Source organism: Geotrypetes seraphini, chromosome 16 (genome assembly GCF_902459505.1).
Source record: "Geotrypetes seraphini chromosome 16, aGeoSer1.1, whole genome shotgun sequence".
NCBI classification, from domain to species: domain Eukaryota; kingdom Metazoa; phylum Chordata; class Amphibia; order Gymnophiona; family Dermophiidae; genus Geotrypetes; species Geotrypetes seraphini.
This window is the reverse complement of record NC_047099.1, coordinates 26,212,227-26,239,947: the sequence shown is the minus strand read 5'-3', so window position 1 is coordinate 26,239,947 and position 27,721 is coordinate 26,212,227. Positions and strand designations below refer to the sequence as shown.

At 44.3% G+C, this 27,721-nt stretch overlaps 1 protein-coding gene across 1 annotated transcript in view; it reads right to left on the bottom strand.

The window, feature by feature from the left end:
• The window catches only part of NPR1 (natriuretic peptide receptor 1), a 118,702-nt gene extending 97,895 nt beyond the window's left edge, over positions 1-20,807 (bottom strand). Inside the window, exon 1 of the mRNA XM_033924395.1 lies at positions 20,116-20,807. Coding sequence (XP_033780286.1) covers positions 20,116-20,782 — 667 coding nt within the window. The 5' untranslated portion in view covers positions 20,783-20,807. The remainder of the gene's footprint in view (positions 1-20,115) is intronic.
• Between the last annotated feature and the right edge of the window lie 6,914 nt (positions 20,808-27,721).

Below are 27,721 nucleotides of genomic sequence, written 5' to 3'. Positions count from 1 at the left end.
CCATTTCTCTTGCTCAAAGCTGGAAAGTCACAGCCTCATAGGTAAGTCTGTCCTGGTGAGCTCACAATCTATCTCATGTACCTGGGGCAATGGGGGTATTAAGTGACTTCCCCAGGGTCACAAGGAGCAGCGGGGGTTTGAACCCACAACCCCAGGGTGCTGAGGCTGTAGCTTAACCACTGCACCACTCTAGAAACCAAAATGTAGTAGAATTCAGCCAAGTACAGGTCAATGAAGCCATTGTGACATCACTGCTGAGGTTGGCTCTCAGGCATTGGTGGAATGAGGCATTATGATGTCACAATACCAGCTCTGGTTATCAGAGGCTGAAACTTGTCACACTATTTATTTGTTCAATTTTTTATGCTGTTCTCCCAGGGGAGCTCAGAATGGTTGACATGAATTTATCCAGGTACTCAAGCATTTTCCCCTGTCTGTCCTGGTGGGCTCACAATCTATCTAGTGTACCTGGGGCAATGGGGGGGTTAAGTGACTTGGCCAGGGTCACAAGGAGCAGCGGGGGTTTGAACCCACAACCCCAGGGTGCTGAGGTTGTAGTTTTAACCACTGCGCCACACTCTCCACCCCCCCCAGGTTGCTCCTCCTCCCATGATTTGATAGACACGCCGCCTCTTTTTGGAACACATCAATCTGCTTTAACCTCCGCTGCATCGAGGACAAAATGATCTCAGTCAGCGCAGCAAATTTCTGTCGCCTTTCCCATCTGCGCCTACATATTAGTCAACTCGGACCTAAGATCTGCCAGCGCCACGGGATTATTGCGCAAGAGGTGTTTCGTACTAAGCGGCTCTTACACAATATACTGCAATGTAGTTCCAAGGCTCTCTTGTGAAGCTGCCGACAGGCAAGGCAAGTTGTGATTTGGACCGTTTACTTGCTGGTAGTGAACCTCTAGACTCCTGTCTTGGCGGTTTCAACGCCATCACAGCCATAGCCTGTCAGCCGCCTCAGAAAAATTACAATCTCGGGCATAAACTAAAACCAGGGCCATATATTCAAACTGAATAACCAGGAGCTTCACACCTAAGCCGCCATCTTCATCAGTCCTCACTAGAAAGCCCCCCCCCCCCCCAAAGCACACACTTGTGGGAGTTTTAAAATGTATTTATACTACAGTGAGGGACCCAATAGGCTTTTTAACTAGAGCCCACCAAAGGGTTAATCCTGCCTGACATCTGCGCCTCAATCACAAGGAAGCAGGAAAAAGGTCTTTACGAACCAACATATCACAGGAAAACCTTTTGACCGTAAATTATAAAAGGGTCTTCCTTAGGGCTGGAGAGTCCTGGAAACAAGGCAATAATAATCATTGATGGGGAATCTCAGGCTTTTTTCCTTCTTGATGAAAAATGTTTTCTTTCATGCTTTATATACTTTACAAGTCTTTAAGCCCGTTACATTAACGGGTGCTAAAATAGATGTGTGCGTCTATCCGTCTTTCTCTCTCCTCGGCTGTCCACCACCACCCCTTATCTGCTCCCCCTGTCCAGCAGTAGCGCTTTCTTTGTCTCTCTCTCTCTCCTTGGCTGCTGTCTGTCTGTGTTTCTTTCTTTCTTTCTGTTTCTCTCTCTCTCCTTGGCCCCTGTGTCTGTCTGTCTTTCTTTCTGTCTCTCTCCTTGGCCGCTGTCTGTTATTTTATCTCTCTCTCTCCTTGGCTGCTGTCTGTCTTTCTTTCTGTCTCTCTCTCTCCTTGGCCGCTGTCTGTCTTTTTTTTCTTTGTATCTATCTCTCTCTTTGGCCTCTGGCTGTCTCTCTGGCCCCCTGTCTGTTTGTCATTCTTTCTGTCTGTGTCTCTCCATGGCCCTCTGCCTGCCTCTCTCTGTTGCAGCATGCCCCCCTGTCTCTCCCTTAAGTACTGTTTATTACATAGTAACATAGTAGATGACAGCAAATAAAGACCCGAATGGTCTATCTAGTCTGCCCAACCTGATTCAATTTAAATTTTTTTATTTTTAGCTATTTCTGGGCAAGAATCCAAAGCGCTACCCAGTACTGTGCTTGGGTTCCAACTGCCGAAATCTCTGTTAAATCCTACTCCAGCCCATCTACACCCTCCCAGCCATTGAAGCCCTCCCCAGCCCATCCTCCACCAAACGGCCATATACAGACACAGACCGTGCAAGTCTGCCCAGTACTGGCCTTAGTTCAATTTTTAATATTATTTTCTGATTCTAGATCCTCTGTGTCCACATTTTTGGTCAGTGTGTCAATTTCCACCCCCCCCCCCCCCCAGTTTGAAAGCAGTTGAAGACATATAACAAAGGACTAAAGCGAGAATAACGTGTGCCCCTGATGCAGATAACTTCCAAAACATTGCACTATGTTGGACAGACCAGAGACAGTAATACTGCAAGCTGAGTACATTTTAAATGATCGCTACGATTATAATATTAAATGTAACAGATGGAAAATATAGAACAGGAATAGCTAAAAGATTAGGTTACTACATATTTAAAACCAGACCAAATATAAACAGCTCTTCAGGGTAAAGCAATCCCTCGAGCTGGTGATTTCAGTCCAACAATCACAAGAATAGATCATTTTTAAGGGCTCGATACGAGAGCGGAAGTAGAACAGATTTAGGTTGCTCAGCTGCTGGTGTGGAATTTTGTATGTTAGTTAACACAAAGGTCAAGAGCAGAAAGAGAGAGAGAAATTAATTTAGGAAAGTGCTCTCAATCTAAGATTCTTATACCTTATTTTTTTAATTTTCCACATTCTGCCAGAGAAGTGGTTTCTACAAACATCACAAGGAACTGAAGCCCAGAACAGCTTTCTCTGTGAAAACGACTTCATTTCTTCCAGTCTCTGATTTTGCCGTTTGATTTCACTACCCAGCCAGAAAATGCAAAATGTCATCCTTCGAAGCCTTATGCCTCTCCACCAGGCATAAGTCCCTTCAAATTAGTTATGGCCAGCCATGTTTGCACAGCTACTTTTCCCGGGGGGAAACCACCCGCCTTCCATTCTCACACAAGAAAGCCACCATTAGACTTGCAGTGGCTCTGCCTTCAGTGCATGTATTAAGCCCCCAAATCAAGCAATGATGGCTTTCTCTGGGTCCATGGCTCGTCCTATGGCAGATCCATCAACTAACCCCATCCACAGCCATGGTAAACGGTCAAATCCAGGGCTGGTGCTCCTTCCACAGCTCCAAACCTATCCACCACTATGTTCCTTGGAGTTTCTCTACTGGAAGTGTCACTGGTGTAGGTGATGGAGAAACTTCTTCCATTGCTGCTAGAACGTTTCCAAAGCTTGACTATGTAAAGCAGTTCCCTGCCTTCCCACTCTCTACCAGGAGACAGCCCGAAAGCGATCATATTCCTATAGCATACTTAAATTATGGAATCAACTCCCTCCTGCCATTAGGGCAATTGATTACCTACTAACCTTCCGGAAAGCAGTAAAGATGCTTCTTTTCATGGACTGGATCAATTCTGGTCTCAAACTTTGACAGACCTTGCTTCAATACCTCAGAACACCTGTGCCTGCTAACCAGTTCTTCTACCATTCACTGCAGATATGTTGATACCCATTCGTGACTCTATGGTTTCATTTTCTTAGATTCTGCAAAGTATGACCATTCTTAGTCACATTCTCTATAAGTTGTAAGTTATTGATTCTACAGCTTTGTGTTTTGACCCTGTAGCATGTTATCGACTCTGTAATGTACGTATCTCTGTTCCTGAAAACTTTGTGTATATATCCTTATAACCTATTCTGGGCTCCTGGGGAGGACTAAATAAATATTGAAAATAAGCCTCATAGAAGAGAAAAAAAAATGGATTCTACTATTCAACACAGACAAATACTCAACTTCTTAAGAATGGAACACCATCTGTCTACCAGTGCCAATCAGCGTAATAACGTTCAAATGAAGACCGCAAGTTAAGAAACCTTCCAGCAGTATTTTCAAAAGGACCAAATGTCTGCTTCGGCACACCACAGGGAAGACGGCATCAAAACCAAAACTTTAGCCCGCACACAGTCTACTGCTGGAAATGAGGCCTAAATATAAATCAATATAGTGTCCTAATCATAGCACCAAGAATTAGAACTGTGTCCAATAAAACCAAAAAGAGTCTCTTGCACAAAAGAGAATCGGCGAATGGGAAAATGCTGGCATTTCATTCTCAATTGTTGCTGAGCTCCCCTTTTTTTTTAAATTACAACACAGTCGGAAAATATCAAACTGCCCGAATCCCTACGGCGGGCTTCGTCTCGGGCAATGTTCAAGGCCCAGTTAAAAGCCCGCCTCTTCGAGACTGCTTTCGACTTCTAACTCCTTTCACCTTGGGTTCCGCATTCTTAACCCTATATGTCATGTCTGTCTGTCCAAGTTAGATCTGAGGCTCTTCTCAGCAGGGACTGTCTGTTAAACGTCAAAATGTACAGCACTGCGTACGGCCTTTCACACTATACAAGTGATAAATAGTAGGAGGAGGCGGTAGACACGGTAGCGCAGATACTGCCATATGTCAAAAGGGTTCATTGGGCCTAGTCAGGGAAGCGAAGGCCTCAGGGAAACCTCAAGTGCTCCTTCACTTCCCCCATTCAATTTAGGAAAACAGAGAAGAAAATGAGAATTCTGGCTCAAAACCATCTTTAAAGCCCAAGGCGCTGTCGCCATCTTGAATTCCTGAATCTACAAATGCGAGAAGGAAGTTTCCCTATATGTCTGCCACGTCACCAGCTGGACTGTGCTCTCTTATTACAGAGGTTTATTATTTGACTTAAAACAGCAAAAAAAAAAAAAAATAATAATAATTAAAGAGCTGACACCGGAGAGAGAGAGAGAGAAACAGGAAGCACAGGAGGCTGTTGCGTTCTTTTGTGGGAGGATTGCCAAAATGCTTCATTGCACTGCTCCCTAATGACATGTGATGGATGGATACAGAGCAGGACAGAACCTTCATCTGTCACTGTGTCAAGTCCATTTGAGCTAGAGCTTACGTTTCCACACCTCCTCCGTGAACGCTGCCGCCAGACAGTAGAATGCCACCTGCACCCCCAGGGTAATGTCTTACGTTTTATTAACCAAACCAACATAATGGAGATGAGGCTGGTGTGCAATCTTATTCAACAGGTCATAAAATCTTGTGCGATGGCTCGACACACACGTTTCGGCCTATGGCCTGCCTAAGGAGCCTTTACTGAATAAATCAGGTTTGAACGACGTACTCTGGCAAGGAAGACGGAAACCATCGCAAAGGATTTTATGATTTGTTGAATAAAATGTCACCCCAGCATCTTCTCCGCTGTGTTGGTTTGTTCGATTTGGATTGGGGGAGGGGGGGGGGGTTTCTCCTGGTCTTTTTATGTTTAATTAAAACTTGTTATACCGCTTGTTCTTAAGACAAGTCCAAGCGGTATACAAAAATACAAAATTTTAAGAAAAGAACTCCGTTTAGTACAGGAAAGACCTAAGGCAATTGTTCCATTTGCCAAGCGGGCAAATGGAACAATTGCCTTACCGCCCTCATCTCCAACTCCCCGCCCTACCACCTGTTCAGGAAGTCACTAAAAACCTACCTCTTCGACAAATTCCGCTAACGCTGCCTTCCCTCCTTCCCTGCACCCTCCTGACCTCGACATGCCTCCATTCCCTCTGACTACGCCCCCCTCCCAAGCCACTATGGCCTCTCTTTCTCAATCTCTGTTTTATCTAATTGCCCTGACTTTTCATTGCCTCCATTTACCACCGCTATAACATGTAACATCGCTATATACGTACTGTCTCTTCCTTAGTATATGCCTTTTTATTACTACTATTTATGTAACTTCGCTGTAAATGTAACAACACTGTAATATGTATCATCGCTGTAAATGTACAGTCTCTTCTATTGTTAACCGCATTGAACTTCCATGGTATTGCGGTATACAAGAATAAAGTTATTATTATTATTATTAAAACATACACACAAGAGCTTACAAATATACCGTAGATACAATTTAAAACCTCTCTCTTGTACTGATGTTAAAAATGACAGGATATCTGATAACAGACACGATTCCTCTAATATATATGAATTAAATCAGAAGAAACGGAATCAGCTCCAAATGCTTCTTGAAACAAATGGGTTTTCAACAACGTTTTAAAAGCCTTAATATTTTCTTCCATAAAAACGGAGCAATAAAATAAAAAGCTTTCTTTCTAGAAGATTCCCATTTTGTCCTATTTGCCGATGGAAGGGCTAATCCATGATCTTGAATAGACCTCAAAATTCTTGACGGCGCATAAGGGATGGTCAAAAAATGCAAGTAACCTGGTTGCTGCAAGTAAAAAAGCTCTTTGTGTCAAAATTAAGGGGGTCTTTTACTAAAGTTCGCTAACCAAATTAGCACATGCTAAATGCCAACGCGTCCGTAGAATATAACGGGTTCGTTAGCTAGCATGCCTTAGTAAAAGACCTCTAAGGTCTTAAAACGAGTTCTATAAAAGATTGGTAACCAATTAAATTGCAGATAGCGTGACGTTACTCTTATCAAATGTCTTTTTACGACCCAATATTTTAACAGCAGTATTTTGAAAGTGTCTGCAATCTTTTTAGGTCCAGGGTCTTTCCTGATGGGCCTGACAAGTCTCTTTCGTAAGCAAGTGACGCGCACGCCAGATGTGCTTCGAGCCGAGTCGGTCCAGCGGATGGCCACTAGGCCACTAGGAAATTCTACTTTACGGAGAGGGTGGTGGATGCCTGGAATGCGCTCCCGAGAGAGGTGGTGGAGAGTAAAACTGTGACTGAGTTCAAAGAAGCGTGGGATGAACACAGAAGATTTAGAATCAGAAAATAATATTAAAGATTGAACTAGGCCAGTTACTGGGCAGACTTGTACGGTCTGTGTGTGTATATGGCCGTTTGGTGGAGGATGGGCAGGGGAGGACTTCAATGGCTGGGAGGGTGTAGATGGGCTGGAGTAAGTCTTAACAGAGATTTTGGCAGGTGGAACCCAAGCACAGTATAGGGTAAAGCTTTGGATTCTCGCCCAGAAATAGCTAAGAAGAAAAAAAAAAAAAAAAATTAAATTGAATCAGGTTGGGCAGACTGGATGGACCATTCGGGTCTTTATCTGCCGTCATCTACTATGTTAAGATGGTCTCCGGACTCAAGGGTCTCTCCTACGAAGAAAGACTGGGCAAATTGCAGCTCTATACTCTAGACTCTAGGAGCGCAGGGAAAGGGGTGACATGAATGAGACATTTAAGTACGTCACAGGTCGCGTCGAGGTGGAAAACGACATATTCGTTCCCAAGGGACCCTCGGTCACAAGGGGGCACCCGCTCAAACTCAGAGGAGGGAAATTTAGTGGTGACACCAGGAAGTATTTCTTCACAGAAAGGGTGGTAGATCACTGGAACAAACTTCCAGTGCAGGTGGTCAAGGCCACCAGCGTGCTCGACTTTAAGAATAAATGGGACATCCACGTGGGATCCCTACGAGGGTCAAGTTAAGGAACTAGGTCACTAGCACTCAGACTCAATGGGGTGGGTCAGTAGAGTGGGCAGACTTGATGGGCTGTGGCCCTTTTCTGCCGTCATCTTTCTATGTTTCTAATTTAGGGAAAAGCGTGATGCTGTGGGACAACACCCCTGATCACGCTTAAAGCGTATCTCCCTTCTAGATGGACAAAGGTGGTCAGCAGGCCTGACGTGCAGATAACTTTACACACCACCCAGTCCTGACCAGCCCAAATTTTGTGCCGGATCTCAACCTATTATTTTGCAGGAACAAATTCCATCAATGTTATCGGCAGAAATAGGGTGGCATGTCTGGACCCTGGCATGCCGATATTAAAACAAAAACAAGAGGGAGCTTTCTCACGGACACGCTCCACAGTGATCCCCAAAGGGGTGTGCTTATTTCTAGACACAGAGAGCTTTCTCAAGGGCAACTCTCCGTACGGTACCCCAAACGGGTGTGCAAGCCACGGCGGATCTCCCAGCTGATCAGGTACATCTGTCAGGCAAAAAGAAGCAAGGGCAGAAGCCAGCTAGCATCTCGCCTGGCATACGAAGGACTCTCATCCGAGAGCCAGGTTTAAGGACTGGCCTTAATACCGGCAAAAATCTTTAAACCTAAGCAAACATGGAAATGCAAAACTCTGCATCAAAACCAGAAGATCCCCATGCTCTGTAGTACGAGAAGGCAGCTGGATGAGGCATACAGAGCGCCTGAAACTCCTCAGTTTTAACATACGAACATAAGCAGTGCCTCTGCTGGGTCAGACCAGAGGTCCGTCACGCCCAGCAGTCCGCTCACACGGCGGCCCATCAGGTCCAGGACCTGTATAGTAATCCTCTATCTATACCCTTCTATCCCCTTTTCCTTCAGGAAATTGTCTAATCTCTTCTTGAACCCCAATACCGTACTCTGTCCTATAACACCCTCTCCATCTCCCTTCCATCTTCCATCTCCCTTCCATCTTCCATCTCCCTTCCATCTTCCATCTCTATCTCCATCTCCCTTCCATCTTCCATCTCTATCTCCATCTCCCTTTCCATCTCCCTTCCATCTTCCATCTCCCTTCCATCTTCCATCTCCCTTCCATCTTCCATCTCTATCTCCATCTCCATCTCCCTTTCCATCTCCATCTCCATCTCCCTTCCATCTTCCATCTCTATCTCCATCTCCCTTTCCATCTTTGTTCGTCTGCATCTACTGTACAAAAGGCCAACAACCACTTACACTACCACAAAGTCACAAAATTAGATTTTGCTCTGGTTTTTTTTTTTTTTGGTTGTATTTTTTTAATGATTGCAGCCAGAAGCAAGGTCCAAATGTTTGTGTGGAATTTTATCCCCCCCATCTCTGGTTCCAACCCTCCAGCTGGTTAAGGAGCACTGCCAGATCTGGAAATACAAGGTGACCTAAGTGATTAAGGATCATTAGTGCTCTGTAGCTCCTTCCTCCTTTCATCTTGATACCATTCGCTTCAGGCTGAGAGATGACAGCAAAGAGGAAGGGGAGGGAGGTCAGCGCAGCTTTGGCTAATTGCAGCCCATTTAATTCAGGCACACTAGAGCTAATTATATCATCTTTCCGCTTTGTACCAAAGGAAAGATTTTAATCTCCTGAAGTACCCATTCTCTTTGGCAGCTTCCGACACCCTCCCCCATTAAATCATCCAGCCCGTGGGGGCGTCAGTTTCCCATGAGCCCTGGGCGGACTCCCTTCTCTGGCATTTCCCACCCCTCCCTTCTCCATGGGCCACATTCTGCTTATAAGGCACCTTGTTAGCAAAGGCGCCTGTCGGACGAAGCAAGCTCAGACGGTGCATTCCAGGGCAAAGTAAGGTCGGGACATGGTCTAAAACAGCTACTACTACTATTAATTATTGCTAATATAATTATTGCTAATATAATTACTACTATACTATAAAATTAATTATTATATACTATATATTGTTATATATAGTATATAGTATATATATATAATATATATACTATATACTATACATAACAATATATAGTATATAGTAATTAATTTTATAGTATAGTAGTAATTATATTAGCAATAATTAATAGTATATAGTATATATATAATATATATATATAATATATATAGTATATATATATATAATTTTATATATATAGTATATATAGTATATATATACTATATATATAATATATATAGTATATATTATATATATATATAGTATATATACTATATATATAAAATTATATATATACTATATATATACTATATATATAGTATTATATTATATATATATATAGTATTATATTATATATATATATATATAATTTTAATTATTACTATGTATTAATTACTACTATTAATTATTTGTAATAAAAAGCGCTACCAGACACACGCAGCGCTGCACAGAGTCACAAAGAGTAAGAAAACAGTCCCTGCTCGAAAGAGCTTACAATCTAAACAGGCAAGACAGACAAACAGGATGCCATGGATACAGTTAAGGGGAAGGGTTAACCGGCAGGCTGGGTTGGAGCGCAGAAAGGAGTACAGGCCAATCAAGCCATTGTGACATCACTGATGAGGTTGTCTCTTATTGGTGGAATGAGGCATTATGACATCACAAGCTCGGCTCTGCTTCCCAAAGACTGAAACTCTTCACACCACCACTACTACTATGAATTATTTCTATAGCGCTACCAGACGCACGCAGCACTGTACAGATTCACAAAGAAAGTCCCTGCTCAAAAGAGCTTACAATCCAAACAGACAAATGGGATGTCATGGATACAGTTAAGGAGAAGGGTTAATCAGCAGACTGGGTTGGAGGGCAGAGGGAAGTACAGGACAATCATGCCATTGTGACATGACTGATGAGGTTGGCTCTTATTGGTGGAATGAGGCATTATGACATCACAAGCTTGGCTCTACTTCCCAAAGACTGAAACTCTTCACACCACTACTACTACTATGAATTATTTCTATAGCCCTACCAGACGCACGCAGCACTGTACAGATTCACAAAGAAAATCCCTGCTCAAAAGAGCTTACAATCCAAACAGACTAATGGGATGTCATGGATACAGTTAAGGAGAAGGGTTAATCAGCAGACTGGGTTGGAGGGCAGAGGGGAGTACAGGACAATCAAGCCATTGTGACATCACTGATGAGGTTGGCTCTTATTGGTGGAATGAGGCATTATGACATCACAAGCTCGGCTCTGCTTCCCAAAGACCGAAACTCTTCACACTACTACTGCTACGAATTATTTCTATAGCGCTACCAGATGCATGCAGAGTCACAAAGAGTAAGAAAACAGTCCCTCCAATCTAAACAGGCAAGACAGACAAACAGGAGGTCATGGATACAGTTAAGGGGAACGTGGATGCTGTGTGGTAGGAAGAGGTGTTTTCCCTTGAGCGCAGCATGCACAATAGAGATCCTCCAGCCCGCTGGTGTATCCCCTTAGGATCTCTAGGGACCATACTTTCAACTTTCGAGACCTTTTACTTGCATCGATTGGCCGGTTGCCTCTCTCAGGGCAGCTAACAGTTCACACATGCTTTCAGCCACACAGAGGGGAGCGCTTAGGCAGGAGCATTTCCAGATGTTCATCGGGTTTTTTTCCCCTACAGCAAAGCAAGCATGCGCTGAAGGCAATGTTGAAAGGGCAACACAGAATTAGCTAGAAAACTCCAGGGATTATAAGTACAATCTTCTGGACTATTGTAATATTATCTACTTGGCGGGCACACACACACACACACACAAATATCTGTAGAGATTACGTATTATTCAGAACGCAGCGGTCCAACTTATTTTCAATTTGAAAAAGTTTGATCAAGTTACTCCTTTTTTTTTTTCTCGCGAACTCCGTTGGTTGCCACGTGAAGTTTAAGTTCAATTTAATATCTCACGACTATAAAACCAGGGTTAAAATCCAAACGGTTTACAAACTCATATAAAAGAAGAGTTAAGGAAGAAACTAATACCAATACGAGGACAAAACCAACCAACATCAAATAAAAACATGAGGCGAGAACGAGAGGTTCATTACAATGAAATCTGAGGTGTGGGAAAGGGAAAAGGATAAAACATCAGGCTAGGGAGTAAAAAGAGTCCCTATTTATCTCGGTTTATTATTATGATTATTTTAATCTGCTCTGTCAGATTCTGAATAAAAGGCCTGCGAGAAGTAATAAGCTTTCAGTTACTACTAGTATTTATTATTTCTATAGTGCAGCGCTGTACATTTTAACATACAATAGACAGTCCCTGCTCAGAAGAGCTTACAATTTAATTTAGACAGGGCATTTCAGTTTTGGGGGGATTATAGCGGGTCTAGGTATCTGACAGCAGTGAGGAGGAGTTTAAGAGTTGAAAGCAGTTTCAAAAAAGTGGGCCTTTACTTGGATTTGAACACTGCCAGGGACGGAGCACGAACCCGCTGCGGAACCTGGACTCCCTTCAATTATTCCGCAAACAACTGAAAACCTGGCTTTTCATCAAATAGTAACTCTATCCCCCCCCCCCCTTTTTCTCCTCCCTTCTTCACATAAGTTCATGTAATCCTTTTTCTTCTTCTCTTCCTACTATTTTAAGTTCTTGTAAACCGTGTCGAGCTCCATACTCATGGAGATGATGCGGTATATAAACTTAAGGTTTAGATTAGATTAGATTAGATATTGATTCAGGAAGCCTGTTCCAGGCATAGGACACTGCAAGAAAGAAGGGATGTAGTCTCGAGTTGGCAGTGGAAGAGAATGGCACAGATAAGAGGGGCTTGCCTGATGAGCAGAGATCACGGGTGGAGCATGGGGGGGGTGGGGAGATAAGGAGTCAAAACTTGGAATGGCCTTACAGAAAAAAACAGAACTGAACCTTGCCACATCATCTTCTGAAGAAAACTGAAAACCAATCTGTTCGATATTTAATCTCCTTTACCCTCTCTTCTCTCCCTTTCCCTTCCTCCTCTCTCCCCTCTTTGTCTCTCCCCTTCCTCTCGCTCTTACCTATCCACCTCCTCTCTCTCCCTCCTTCTCTTTCTCTCTCTCCCTTTCCCCTTCCTCCTCCTTATCCACCTCCTCTCTCTCCTTTACCCTCGCTTCTCTCCCTTTCCTTCCTTCCTCCTCTCTCCCCTCTTTCTCTCCCCTTCCTCTCCCTCTTACCTATCCACCTCCTCTTTCTCTCCCCTCTTACCTCTCTTTACTGTCGCCTTGAGCCTGTATAGGTATGAGCGACGCACAAATAGAAGATTAGATAAGTGAGGAGAGATCGGGGGGCTTCAGAGCAAATGCACTTGTAAGTCAGCAAGAGGAGTTTAAACTGTATTCAGAAATGGACGGGGAGCCAATGAAGTGACTTGAGGAGAGGGGTAATGTGAGCATAGCGGCTCTCACGGAATATGAGTCGCGCAGCAGAATTTTGAACGGATTGAAGTGGCGAGGGACGGGTGCACGGGAGGCCCGAGAGAAGTACGTTGCAGTAGTCTAAGCGCGAGGTGATGAAAGCGTGGATAAGGGTTTTAGTTGTGGGTTCAGGGAGGAGAGGACGGATTTTGTGCCTTGAATCTTGAAAGCGAACTTTCCTTGTGGATGTAGTGTGGTTCCCAACCCTGTCCTGGAGGACCACCAGCCAATCGGGTTTTCAGGATAGCTCTAATGAACATGCATGGGGCAGATTTGCATGCCTGTCACCTCCATTATATGCAAATCTCTCTCATCCATATTCACTAGGGCTATTCCGAAAAACCCAACTGCTCTAGACGTTCACATGCACTATTTACTTTTCCATCTGTCAAAGGGTGCAAATTTTAAAGATATCATCGCCATGTTTTGTCATATCAAGCAGCCTCTTGGGATAAGGATTTAAATCTTCTAATCACAACTTCTTGCACTTATCAACTATTCAGGAGGCATTTGAAAACACACCTGTTTACTAGGTACTTAGATAACAAACTTCACTTAATCCAGGGGTTTCAAAGTCCCTCCTTGAGGGCCGCAATCCAGTCGGGTTTTCAGGATTTCCCCAATGACTATGCATGGGATCTATGTGCATGCACTGCTTTCAATGCATAATCATTGGGGAAATCCTGAAAACCTGACTGGATTGCGGCCCTCAAGGAGGGACTTTGAGATCCCTTTTTTAATCGTAACTATTTTTCTTTTGTAAACCACATAGACCTTAACAGTATTGTGGCATAGAAGTAAACTTTTATATTGTGTACATAAAGCATGAAAAACTCTCAAAACACTTTTTTCATCAAGAAGGGAAAAGCCTGAGCCTCCTCCCCTTCAATGAGTATCGAACACCAACATGGAGAATGCAGACATCAAAAGTTCAAAAACAACCACTTCCACAGAAAATAGCCAAACACTATGCGTTAATCTGAACAATTTCTTGAAAAGGGCTCTTAGCTCCCACAATGTCTTGAACCAACTGTCGCAGTGCCAGCAATGGTGGCCAGCGTTTCACAAATTTGCTGCTTCCGGGATTCAGGACCACCACACGTTTGAACCGTATAGAAAATGTGTTTTGCTAAAACTCAAATAATCGCTTCCTAAGCGTAACTGACCAAAAAGAGCACATGCTCACAATGACACCATGCCAGGAAAGAGGCCTGAGCTACTCCTGCTTAGGGTTATCATACGGCTCCGGAAAAAGGATGGATTGGGACATCCGGGTTTTACTTCTACTGAAAGCAAAAGAAGTACAGTGGTACCTTGGATTACGAGCATAATCCGTTCCAGGAGCATGCTTGTAATCCAAAACACTCGTTTATCAAAGCGAGTTTCCCCATAGGAAATAATGGAAACTCGCTTTGATGCGTTCCCCCCCCCCCCCCGAGAACCGGCATTGCTCCCCTCGAAGGCACCCCCCCGCCATGATCCGCCCCCCCCCCGACACAATTGGGTACCCCCCCGCCGCTTCTTACCCTCATCTGGGCACTCTTGAAAATCGGCCTCCTCGTCTGCTGGGCCTTGAGCATCTGAGCATGCTCAAGGCCTGTGAGTTCACGTTCACATTCAGAATGTGAACTCGCAGGCCTTGAGCATGCTCAGATGCTCAAGGCCCAGCAGACGAGGAGGCCGATCTCCAAGAGTGCCCAGATGAGGGTAAGAAGTGGCCGGGGGGGTGCCCAATTGTGGCGGGGGGGTCGGATCGTGGCGGGGGGTGCCCAATCATGGTGGGGGGGGTCGGATCATGGCAGGGGGTGCCCAATCGTGGCGGGGGGGAGGGTCGGATCTTGGCGGAGGGGGGGGTGCTCGTAAATCAAGGCATCGATTTTGCTCGTCTTGCAAAACACTCGCAAACCGGTGCACTCGTAAACCGAGGTACCACTGTAATTTACTTCTATTGAAACCAATGGAAGTTAAACCCGGATGTCCCAATCCGTCCTCCTTTTTCTGGAGCCATATGGTAGCCCTACTCCTGCTCATCATGGTCCTCATCTCACATTCAGGAGGGAAAAATATAAAAGAGTTTTCATTCGTGAAAAGGGCTTTTCCTAATTTGCTATGGGTGTTACACTTGTACATGATACATGTAGAAGTGCATTTTGGGGGCACAGACAGTGTCGTGGTACATAAGGTTTACCTTTGCTCTTACCAGACATCTAGGACAGGGGTGTCCAATGTCGGTCCTCGAGGGCCGCAATCCAGTCGGGTTTTCAGGATTTCCCCAATGAATATGCATTGAAAGCAGTGCATACAAATAGATCTCATGCATATTCATTGGGGAAATCCTGAAAACCCGACTGGATTGCGGCCCTCGAGGACCGACATTGGACACTCCTGGTCTAGGAAAATTAAGACATGTCCCCTTTTTGGAGGATTGTCCAGGCTCCCAGACGGACCTTCCAAAACCTGGCATTTGTCTGGGTTTTGGAAAGCCCCGACAAGCTTCGGCTGCATCTGGAGGGCCTCTGGCAATGCGTGGATTATTTCACACACATCCAGGCTTGGGGCGGAATGCAGCGAGACCAGAACCGAGTGGGGCTGGAGGTGGAACGGGCTAGGGTCATGTGTCTGGGGTTTCCCCGAGAAAAATATGGCAACCCTGGCTCTTCAAGCCAGTTTCTGCTGGTTTACTCCCCAGGTGTCTATGACATAGTTACATAGTAGATGACGGCAGATAAATACCTGAATGGTCCATCCAGTCTGCCCAACCTTACCTACTCTTTAAATTACTGGTTTAATTTAAATTTTCCTTCTTCTTAGCTATTTCTGGGCCAAAACCCAAAGCTCTGCCCGGTACTGTGCTTAGATTCCATCTACCGAAGTCTCCGTCAAAGCTCACTCCAGCCCATCCTCAACCAGAAGAGTAGACAGACCACAAATAAGCAGATCTACACGCCTTCACATTAGTTCCATAATGTCTAATGAGAGTGGAAGCTCCTGCGAAAGGCTCATACTAGAGAATGACATGGGGACAAATTTTTCCCCGTCGGAACTCAATTTCCCTGTCTCATGAGTTTTGTTGCTGTCCCTACCCATTCCTGTAAGCTCTGCCTTAACTGCACAAGCCTCGAATACTTATGATTTTAAAGTATTTGAGGCTTGTGCAGATGAGGACGGAGCTTAGGCATTGGTGGAATGAGGCATTATGACATCACAATCTGAGCTCTAGAATGTTGCCTTATGAGGACAGAGCTTAGGCATTGGTGGAATGAGGCATTATGACATCACAATCTGAGCTCTAGAATGTTGCCTTATGAGGACAGAGCTTAGGCATTGGTGGAATGAGGCATTATGACATCACAATCTGAGCTCTAGAATGTTGCCTTATGAGGACAGAGCTTAGGCATTGGTGGAATGAGGCATTATGACATCACAATCTGAGCTCTAGAATGTGGCTACTTAGGATTTTAAAGGGTTTGAGGTTTGTGCAGATGAGGACTGAGCTTGCAGACATGGGACACGGACAGGAAAAGAACTCGCCGGGATGAGACGGGAAAATTTTGTCCCCGTGTCATTCTCTCACTCATACATAAGTCGTTACTCACTATGGGATGGGGTGGGGGGTACCAGGAAATAACTACTATTGTAGTTTTTGGCATAAATATTTAAATAATTCAAAGTGTGCATGTGTGTGTTGGGGGGAGGGGAAAGGGGGGTCCAATTCTCGCAAGTGCCATGCCCAAAGCATACAGAATTATAACTCAGTGTTAGGTTATAAATCTGTAAACTAAATTACAGCATAAAAATCTCACCCCCCATGCCCTTAAGGACACAGTAAAATAGTAGACGATCAATGTGACCTGACTAGCCTGTCCAGTAATTTCTGTTAAACATCTACCCAGATGCCAGCCAGGAGGTTAATACAAGATGGAAATGGAAAAGACAAAGGGTTCATTATATGTTCATTTTCCTTCCCCAAACATCTCCTGCTACAGAAGTGTCTCAATCTCAAAAGAAACCAGTTCCTTCGTATTTATCTGCTTGGCTTCTTCTAGAAAACGTTGATGACCAACCTGGAGATGGGGGGGAGGACAGAGAACCAGCTCACGGAAGAAACTGCCATGAGTACGCCACGCTTGTAAGGAAGCCCTCGGTATTCAGAACAGTCTGCAGCTGTGAGCACGCAAGAGCCCTTCTTACCTCCACATCTGGCACAAACCACAAAGCCAAGTCAGCCAGATCAAGCTTAGCAGCAAATCAGCCCTGTGCTTCCACCCTTACAGAGCCACTCAGCTGCTAGCTTCATTCCATAATCCTGGGCCAGCTCCGTATACCCTTCCAATTCATCCCTTTTTATTTCTCAATGTCATCTTTCACGCTCATTTCCTTTCTGCATCTTCTTCCCAGGTCAGCCAGGCAGAATGAGAAGTATTGGGAGGTTCAGGATCCCCCCCCCCTCTACACTAAAAGTTTATTTCAATTGATCCCAATAATATTATAGTACCGCGTCACCTTCCGATCACCCATCCGTCCCTCCCCGATTCTCACTGCCTGCTCCGATCTTTCCCCCCTGAGACTTCATTGGATTGCTTTTGTGTTTCACCGATAGCTTTTAATAATAATAAGTTTATATACCGCAGGACCGTTAAGTTCTATGCGGTTTACAATGATTTAAAAAAAATGTTACAGATTGAGAATTACTAACATAGTTGAAGTTTAGCGATCAGCTATGCAACTGCCTACGTACTTTAGGAACAGATATGTTTTTAGGTGTTTCCTGAATTCCCCATAGGTATTCGCAAGCATGAGTAATTGTTTCAGATCTTTACCCCATAATGCTGCCTGATATGAGAAGAGATGTTAATGATGTCTTTTAAATTTACATCCTCCAACCGGTGGAGAAACAAAATTCACGTTTGAGCTTCTCATATGTTGATTGGTTTGCTCATATTATTCTCATCTAAGGAAGCTTTTGAAGGCTAAAACAAGTATTGTATTTAGTACAATTTAACCCCTCCCCCCCCAAAAAAAAATTAAATATATATTTTGCCTCTTACACTTTTTATTCATCATATTTCACACACACACACATTTAGTTTCTAATCCTAACCCGCTGACCTTGACCTGGTCGATCTCTGGAGATCCGCTTTTACTGACCACACTGTACACAAGCACTGGGTCAAGCTTCCCAGAGGTCCGTGAGTTCAAATCCTGGCGCTGCTCCTTATGGCCCTGGGCAAGTCGCTTAATCCTCCAGTGCTTTGAAATGCCAAAGTGACAAAAAGGTGGCATACAAGTCCCCGTTTCCTTTCCCCTCTCTACTCCCCTTGTCACAATTAAAGACCTCGTTTATCCCAAAGTAATTCCGCTGAGCTTGCATTTGAAAAAAAAGGCGAATAGTTACTTACATCTAGAATTCAAATTCAAGTTTTATCAGTAGGGAGTTATGAAATATTTAGTCCCTTCCAAATTTGATGCTGTATAAGCAGTGGAAAACCCCTCATGAATGGAGCTCGATCCCTATCCCTTACCACCGGTGGAGGAATCCTCTGCTTATCAATGTTTACAAAAGACAGCCCATCTTCCCAGCTAAGAAAATTCAGTTCATACACGTAATTCTATGCTCCTTCGGCACCCCAAGAGAGGAAAAGTCGACTTTGTGTGAAGCTGAACTGAAAAGAGCAGCATCCATTGATTGCATCTCCTACTCAGAGGTAAAACGTCTGTCCTCTGACCCAATATAAAGTCTGCTTGAAATGTGAACGCTGCTGCCTTGCCTAGACCAGCGTCTCCTCTTGCTCATTTTAAATACTGTTTACCTGGGGTATTACATTAGATTTTCTTTTAACCATATTTACTAGTTTGGTTATCAACTGTAAACTATCTAATTTCAAAGAACAAAAATTAAATCCTTTCAGCAAGTCTAGTCCTTCCCTCTTCACAGATATTTTGGGGTACAAATTAGAGAATGACACGGGGACAAATTTTTTCTCCCATCCCTGCGGGAACCCATTTGCCCGTCCTGTCCCAGCAAGTTCTTCTCCTGTCCCTGCCCCGTTCCTACAAACTCTATCCTCAAACACTTTAAAATCATAAGTGTTCGAGGCTTGTGCGGTTAAGGCAGAGCTTACGGGAATAAGGCAGGGACGGGGGCAGCGACAAGGTGCTCGGGGAAAGGGAAATCGAGTTCCTGCATGGATGGGGAAAAATCTGTCCCCTGTGTCATTCCTTTCTCATCCTAAATCCTGTAAACCGTGCCGAGCTCTGCGTCTACGGAGATGGTGCGGTATATAAACCTAAGGTTTAGTTTAGTTTAGTACTCTTCATTCTGTGCATTCTTGACATCTGTCATAAGACCATAAGCAATGCCTCCGTTGGGTCAGACCTGAGGTCCATCGTGCCCAGCAGTCCGCTCACGCGGCGGCCCAACAGGTCCAGGACCTGTGCAGTCATCCTCTATCTATACCCCTTTATCCCCTTTTCCAACAGGAAATTGTCCAATCCTTTCTTGAACCCCAGTACCATACTCTGCCCTATTACACTCTCTGGAAGCGCATTCCAGGTGTCCACCACACGTTGGGTAAAGAAGAACTTCCTAGCATTGGTTTTGAATCTGTCCCCTTTCAACTTTTCCGAATGCCTCTTGTTCTTTTATTATTCGAAAGTTTGAAGAATCTGTCCCTCTCTATGCCCTTTATGATCTTGTAAGTCTCTATCATATCCCCTCTAAGCAAAAGTAGGAGAGGAAGGAAGAAAAAGCACATATCCAGGGAGTTTAACCCACTGGAACTTTTGCAAACCATGGTTTCAGATGAAGTCATCCTGTGCCAACCTATTCCACCCCCCCCTCCAAGTTTTTAGCTCACAACTGCATGTTTAGAAACTGATTTTCGTAGGAAGGGGAAAGTAAGCCATCTATCCTAATGCTAGGACGAGCCATGCCGTGTCCTACTGCTCAAGTTTTTCAAGTTCATTAAAATTTTGATTGAATGCCTAGCATAGAATGGGGATGTAAGTTTAAATCTAAAACATATTGTATTTTAAAAACAAATGACGTGGACAATGACAGAGTCACGGATACAAAAGGAATAGGGTAGAACTACAATAAAAGCAGAAGAGTAAACATGCAATGGGAAAAAAAACCCCAAGAGGAAAGGTTGGAAAACTTAATCAATCAGATCAAACTAAAATCTCCCCAAGACACCTGAACTAAATCATTAAAACAACTGTGTGAAAGCTCCTCTACCCGCTAATTGACTCACTTCTGCCCTTCTGTTTGATCTCTTCGATTATAGACGTGTAGTTGCTGAGATCCTTTTTCTTGAAGGACATGTCCAAAATAGTCATGTTATTAAGACTTGGAACCATCATATAAATTCCCTCCACGGTGAAGTAGCACGGCCGGTCGTCCAGCAGCTCATCCATGTAAACAATCACAGCCCTGCTGGTCCAGTTGAACTGGGCATGGATATGAGCCACATACTCCCCGAGTTTCGTGTAGACAGGACCAGTTCTGGTCATTAAAGGGTACATATCGGCTTTCCTGTTGAAACCAAAAGCTGCGGCTCCAGCTGTGATCAGCGGCACCTTCCAGTGTCCCGTGAACCTTCCCACGGAAGAAGCGGTGTAGTCGCACCCCGGACCGATGAACACATTAGGATCATTGGCAAATTTAAGATCAACCGCCACCAAGGGCGCCATCATCTCAGAGCAGGTCCCATCCTCGCCCCCCGTGTCTCCAAACACAAACTGGACGTGAATGTCGGGGAGCAGGTCCTGGTTCTTGTTGATCCTCTCAATTGCCAACTCAATGGCCGGCCCGACCCGTGGCCATGCCCAGGGATATACGGTGTTGTCCTTTGGCAATAACACAGCTAAAGTCAAGTTGGTTCCACTTCCTTCAACAACGTGAGGCGATGCGAACCCCATTAGCACCCAAAATATCCACGTTGCCCTCATGACTCAACCCCCCCCCCACCCTCCCTTTTTACTGAACCATGGCTAAGCAAAGTGCAAAATCCCTGGCCATCCCCACTAGGTCTCCTCAGAGGGGTTCAATGCAAATCCTTCAACCAAAGTGCTCCACTCTGAATGCTGGATCAAGACTGAAATTCAACTCTGGGTCTGCCGGCGAGAACAAAAATTCTTCCCAAGTTGGCTGTTCCTCCTGTGCTGGGGCAGGCAGCTCTCCCTGCTTTCTGTTCGATAGCTGCTTACCAGCTCTGCGAACACGTACTTCTTTTCGCGTTTCCCTGCTGGAAGTAGCAGAGCAGGAGATTGCACTATCTGGAAAGCAGGCAAAGCTTTTCCTTCCTTCGCTGCCTCTGTGACAAAAGGCTTGTTATCATAGGCATAGCTCTTTAACTCTTTCCTTGCTACAGCTGTACACACAGCATCTCGTGTGGGAACACCTGCTTCACACAGAATGAAAAGCAAGACCAGAATTCCCAGCCACGTCTGAAGAGCGGCTCTAAAAGTTATTAGGAGAGTTAAAAAAAATAATTCCTTTGTGATAGTTATAGATCAGAGTTACTGGGGCTCTTGGCCATCGATACTTGCCTAAAAAGGACTATAATTTTATGTTTAAAAAAGTAAGCCATTAAGAAAAGAACCTAAGAGAGAGACTGGCTATAGCCAGCAGTTGGTGACCTCTGGAGCACAGTCCTAGTGCACAAAACTCATTAGCAAAAAGGGTTTCGGGAGTAAGCAAAGTTCTCACATATTTGTAAGGGGAGAAAATCTTTTTAAGTGAAGTCTGAATACATAGAGCAGGAATGCTGCCATCCACCTAACCCCTCTGCAGACCAACCCCCATCACCCCAAGCACATCTGTTCTGGAGCAGTATGCTATCCACAGAAAGCACTTTGAATTTCATCAAGGCATGTGCCCGGAAAGAGCACACGGATGGCACGCACACAAGCATGCATGTACCCTCGGGTCTCTACCCAACTACTTCCATGGAGGTATCTGCAGCTGCTCCAGGACAGGTGTAACTGACTCAGTGCTTGTGCGTGTCTTTTACGAGTGCCGACGCAGCCTCTGCTTCACCCGTACATTCATCCCGCCCTGCACTTTTATAAGCATATAAAACACTCAAGCTTCTTATAAAAATTCCCTGGTTATAGCTCCACCAAGAACATAATAATAGCCTTACTGGGTCAGACCAATGGTCCATCAAGCTCAGTAGCCCGTTTTCACAGTGGCTAATCCAGGTCCCTAGTACCTGGCCAAAACCCAAGGAGCAGCAACATTCCGGAATCCCAAAGAGTAGCAACATTCCACGCTACCGATCCAGGGCAAGCAGTGGCATCCCCCATGTCTTTCTCAATAGCAGACTAATCCCGCAATATTCACACACTACTGCTTTCCCAGGAGCTGAGGGATGGAGACCAGCAGCGATTGGTTCTGCTCTATGGGACAACTCAAAGATTCACAGTTTGCTTGGAAATAAAGGCAAATACCTCCTTTGTACCCCCATCTGACAAAATGGATTCTTGCCCTATTACAGGAGTCCCCTCACTGCAGCCCGTGGAGCTCATTTTTCCACGCTCCAAGCCGAAGAAAATATTGCCTTTTTTGCTTTGCCAATGCATCGCAGTAAGGCTGCGAGGTTCCCAGGCTTTAGCAGTCAACAGGAAGGGGGAAGAGGAAGGCATTTTGAATAACGGCATGGAAACAAACTGGGGTGAAGTCCCTCCCTGGCTTTTTCAGTAACAGGTTATTTCTGGTGTGGCCCTCCTTTTAAAACATCTTGGGTGGGGCCTCTTAGTCTAACAAGATTCCCTCCATACCCCGTCCTAGTACGATAACGACTGCAGCTTTCACTGACAGAACTGTGATCAAGGTTTCAAACCAGAGTATTGCTAACATCGCCTGCTTTGGATTACTTTAGGTATTGCGAGGTTATTCAGCCCTTTGTGTTTCACAGTGCAGCGCTTACACAGGCGAATTTAATACCTGTTCCGTTTGACTTGGGTTTTTTCCCAGTCTGGTTTTTTGATATTCCACATACCATCTTCTGGGACCCCTGAGGAAGGAGTGTTTCTTCGAAACATGGACCGTGTTGAAACATGGTCCACATGAATACTAGAACCAGTTTTTGAATTTTTGTCAATTTTTTAACGTATGTTATACATATTTTTATTAAACTCCTACACCTTGTACATTACACTGAAGTTTTGGTTTTGGTTATTATTGATTCACATTACATCTTGGTTTCATATAAATCTGAATCCGCCTTGGGTGAATTGCTACATAAGGACGGTTAACATAACATAAAAATCCGTTTCTAGACCGCAATCTCTAGAGATTACGGGAGCTCATGGCAGCCATTTCCTATGAGTGATCTGCACGGGACAGAAGCGTAGGAAGATCGCTCCTGCCCCGAAAGCCCGCTAGACCACCAGGTAAGGCTTAAAAATAGGTAGAAAAAATTAAAATCGCCCCCCCAAAAAAAAAATAATTGTGAATAACCGAATCACCAGATGCTGAAACCGTGGATTCGGAGGGAGAAGTGTAAATGCAACCCAGCATAAATAGACACCTCCACAGGCAACCAGTGAAGTTCTTGACAGTAGCGAGGTATGTGATTGTACTTATTCAGAAGCTGGCTGTATGCTTCTACCCAAAACTAATGATGTAATCTTGCTGCACACCTTACAGCTTCTCTTGTTGTACACCGTCTTGAAGTGAAAAGGTATGACGGGATATAAATAAGTCTCACTGCAGTATTCTGTATTATTTGTAACTTTGCAGAATTTTTCTTAACACCTGCAAGGTAAGTTATGTTAAGAAAGCCCAATAAATTAATGCCTCACCTCTCTCCTGTGAGTTTGGGAGATTTTCATTTTATTTCTATAATTTTACTGAGCATTGTGAACTGCCTAGATTCTTCTTGATATATAATGTGATGATAAAGGATAACTGGTCTGAAATATCCTGTCAGAGGGCATAGGAGGCATTAAAGTGACAAAGTTCAGAATACTTGTGACAGATGTGGAGGGCAGCGGCAGAAGAAGTGGCCAGAAACTGGTTTTAGGGTGCTTATGGGAATGTGTGTGTTCATCTATGAAAGTGGAAGAATGTGCACTAGGAAGACTAGACGTGCCCTTCTGTACCTCATCAGGCTATCGTTCACTCTGTAGCTTAGTTTCTTTGGTCCACTATAAGGCACACAAACTGTGTGTATGTGGGGGTGAGTAGGTGGGGAATGATGTCTAATTTTAATTCTTTTTTTTTTTTTAGTTAAATCTTTTATTAAATTTTAACATCTTACAGAATAATGCAAATTCAGAAATAGATCATAACATATGTATGTATACATACATTAAGAAAATCCTTGCAGAAACACGTCAATATCTTATCTACCCATCCCTCCATTACCCAAACCTCCCACCCTCCCATCTGTCTGGCAGATCATTCATACAATCACACATATTGCTTAACAAAAACCTCCAAAGCAGGGGTGTCAACTTCCCTCCTCGAGGGCCGCAATCCTGTCGGGTTTTCAGGATGTCCCCAACGAACATGCAGGAGATCCATCTGCATGCACTGCTTTCATTGTATGCTAATACATCTCATGCATATTCATTGGAGAAATCCTGAAAACTCGACTGGATTGCGGCCCTCAAGGACATCCATGCTCTAAAGGGCCCCACACCTCTATAAAGGAGGCCATATTCCCAGATCTTTCAGCTAAATTAGCTTCATATCGATAGAGGCACACAGTTTACCACCAAAAATGAAAGCTCAAGAGTGAAGTTTTTCCAGTTTTTGACTATTAACTGTTAACGCCACGCCTGTTAATACCAGGAATAATTTTTTTGTTTACTGTCAATAAGGTTACTGAAGCAACGCACGATCCACAAATCACCGTGCCATATGAGAAAGGTATATAAACTTCCAATATACATGGTATTTTATTTCAGACTTCTTGTCAAAATGTCTTGATTTTAATTCTGTTCTACCTCCAGAAACAAACAAAAAAAAATAACTTAGTACAGAGAATGACAAGCAGCAGAAACTTTCCCCAGTATGCAGGTTTCCTATCGGAAAGCTTATCAGATCATCTCCTAATTATCAAGAGGAGCACGATACCTTTCCTCCTCCAGGCTGTGGCTCTGCACTTCGTGTAGGCCCATTGTTTTGCTGAAGCGATGCGCTAAAGTCATTTCCAGAGGCTCTTTCGGACTAATTACTGGATGTGAACAAGCAAAATCACAGCTCCGTCTTTCAGCCCTCTAGAAAATACATTCAGAATGTGAAACAGATGGAAGTGCCCAGTCCAGGCTGTTCTACTCCGAGTCCTTATCGATCCACAGCAGAAAAACATGGACAGGATCAAACACACACACGTTTTTTTCACTGTCACATAAAGGAGTTGTAGGCTGTTTCAAGCTATGAAAAGAAAACACACAGCAATTTTTACTGTACATCCAAGAGGCAAAGGGACATGTCTATAGTTAGAGTGCTTGTTAAGCAGAAGGCCTGTCCCTGGGATAACTATACTTGCCACTACAGGTGATGGAGTGGGATTACCTCTGTGGGGAACAGATTGGTAATTACCTTCCTAAAACATCAAAGACTGGCTGTGCACAGTACTGTTGATCCCTCACCTCTCAACAAAACATCCAGGCTGTTTCCACTGGTGACAGCAACTTCTGGAAACCAGCATAGCTGGTTTTAAGAAAGGGTTGGACAATTTCCTGGAGGAAAAGTCCATAGTCTGTAATTGAGACAGACATGGGGGAAGCCACTGGGTAAGTAGCATGGAATGTTGCTACTCCTTGGGTTTCGAGCAGGTACTAGTAACTTGGATTGGTCACCGTGAGGACGGGCTTCTGGGCTTGATGGACCATTGGTCTGATCCAGTAAGGCTATTCTTATGTTCTTAAGATGGAAATGGAAAAGAATGGGTTCATAATATGTTCATCTTCCTTCCCCAAACTGCTCCTGCTAGAGAAGTGTCTAAATCTCAAAAGAAACCAGTTCCTTCGTATTTATCAGCTTGGCTGTTTTTAGAAAAAGCTAACGACCGACCTGGAGAAGGGGGGGGGGGGGGGGGGGGGGCGGGGGGAGGACAGAGAACCAGCTCACGAAAGAAACTGCCATGAGTACTACAAGACAGAAAGTGTGCACCTATAAGAAAAATATTCGACTGGATTAAAATCAGGGGGATATAACCCCCCCTCAAAAAAAAAAAAAACCACAAAAAAACCCCCAATCAACTAGTCAACCAAGGGAACCCAGATCACTGGTATGAGTAATACACACCAGAAAATGTGTATTAAAATCAGGAAAGAAAATAAAAAAAATTCAAGCTAAGAGCTTTGGGTTTCTGAGCCAAAGAATAGAAAATGAATGTTTTCCTGGCAATTCTGAAAGGGAGGGAGAAGATCCTGTCACAAAGAATTCATTGCCTACAACTTGCAAGCAAATCAGTCCCAGGTGGCAACGACTCCACCATGCAGCCTTCAGGATAGCAAAAGCAACTCCCACATGTCACTGCCACAAGCAGAAGCTTCTGACAAACAAGTCAGAAAAGCTCTTTCACACTATCCGCTTAAAGTTTCACCTACTGTGCAGAAATTGGACTGGGGGAAGCTCTGTGCTAACAATTGGGAACTCGGCCTAATCCAGTCAAGCTGAATGAGAACATTGCAAAATCCTGCAGACCGGTCCAACTGAAACCGCTCCTCTCCAAGTAAGCAACATGCCCACATCTCAGGACTTGAGACAAAATGAGACACTTGGCCTACCACACCTCTTTTCCCATCTTACTTTTCAGAGTACCAGATCCAAGATGGGCCATTGAGTTGCAGTTGACTCCTGGTGCCCACACAGTGGGAGACCCCCCCTCATCATTTTCTTGGCATCATACAGGAAGGATTTGTCATAGCCTTCTCTGGAAGCGTACAGTGTTAGTGACTTGCCCAAGGCCACAAGAAACCACTACAGGATTTCTACCTGGACCTTTTGGCTCCTAGCCCGCTGCTGGGACCCTCTCATCACACTTGTTAAATGATAGCTAAACCATCCATGTACTGTGACTTTTCCTACAGGCTAATGAATGTTTTAGATCCAAATTTCAGAGCTGCTGTTTCTCTGTCCAGACACTTCCAGCTAGAGATCAACATAACATTTTCCAATCGGAAAATCCGGACCACTAGATCTGCCCCCCAGGCCCTAATCCTGCCCCCCACTGCCTGCTCTTCTCAGGCAGGGAGAAGTCCACGCATGTGCGGATGCCGCGTGGACTTCCTCTCTGCCTGAAGTGATTTCAGGAGGCTTTTCAAAACCCGGAAATACCCGTGTTCATGACAAAGAACTTATCTTTGTCGAAGACCACTCAAACAGTATACAAATAAGTTTGACTGCTCTAGCAGCGAAGAAATTGTTTTTGAATACTCTATGCATTGACTGGGTGGCAAGGCGACAGTCTTGGGGTGCACCCCTTGTTTTTGACTTCACGTCTCTGAGCATATGTTTTTGACTTTATTGCATTACATTAGAGATTTCTATTCCGCCATTACCTTGCGGTTCAAGGCGGATTACAAAAAATATATTACATGAAGCAAGATGTCTGGTAATTTCTAGAGGAGATATGGAGTAGATGAGGTTGCTTTGGGGAATCGGGAAGGTATTGGGAAGTGGGAAGGAGCTAGCAGTATTAAGTCATTTGCAGGAATTTCTTGAAGAGTAGCGTCTTTACTTCTTTTCTGAATGTTTTGTAGTCTGGGGTCATAATTAGTAGATTGGAGATTTAGGCGTCAAGTTTTGCTGCTTGTGTGGCTAGGAGGCCATCATATAGTTTTTTCCGTTTGACTTCGTTGAGTGGAGGGTGCGTGATGATTATATGATGATATCAT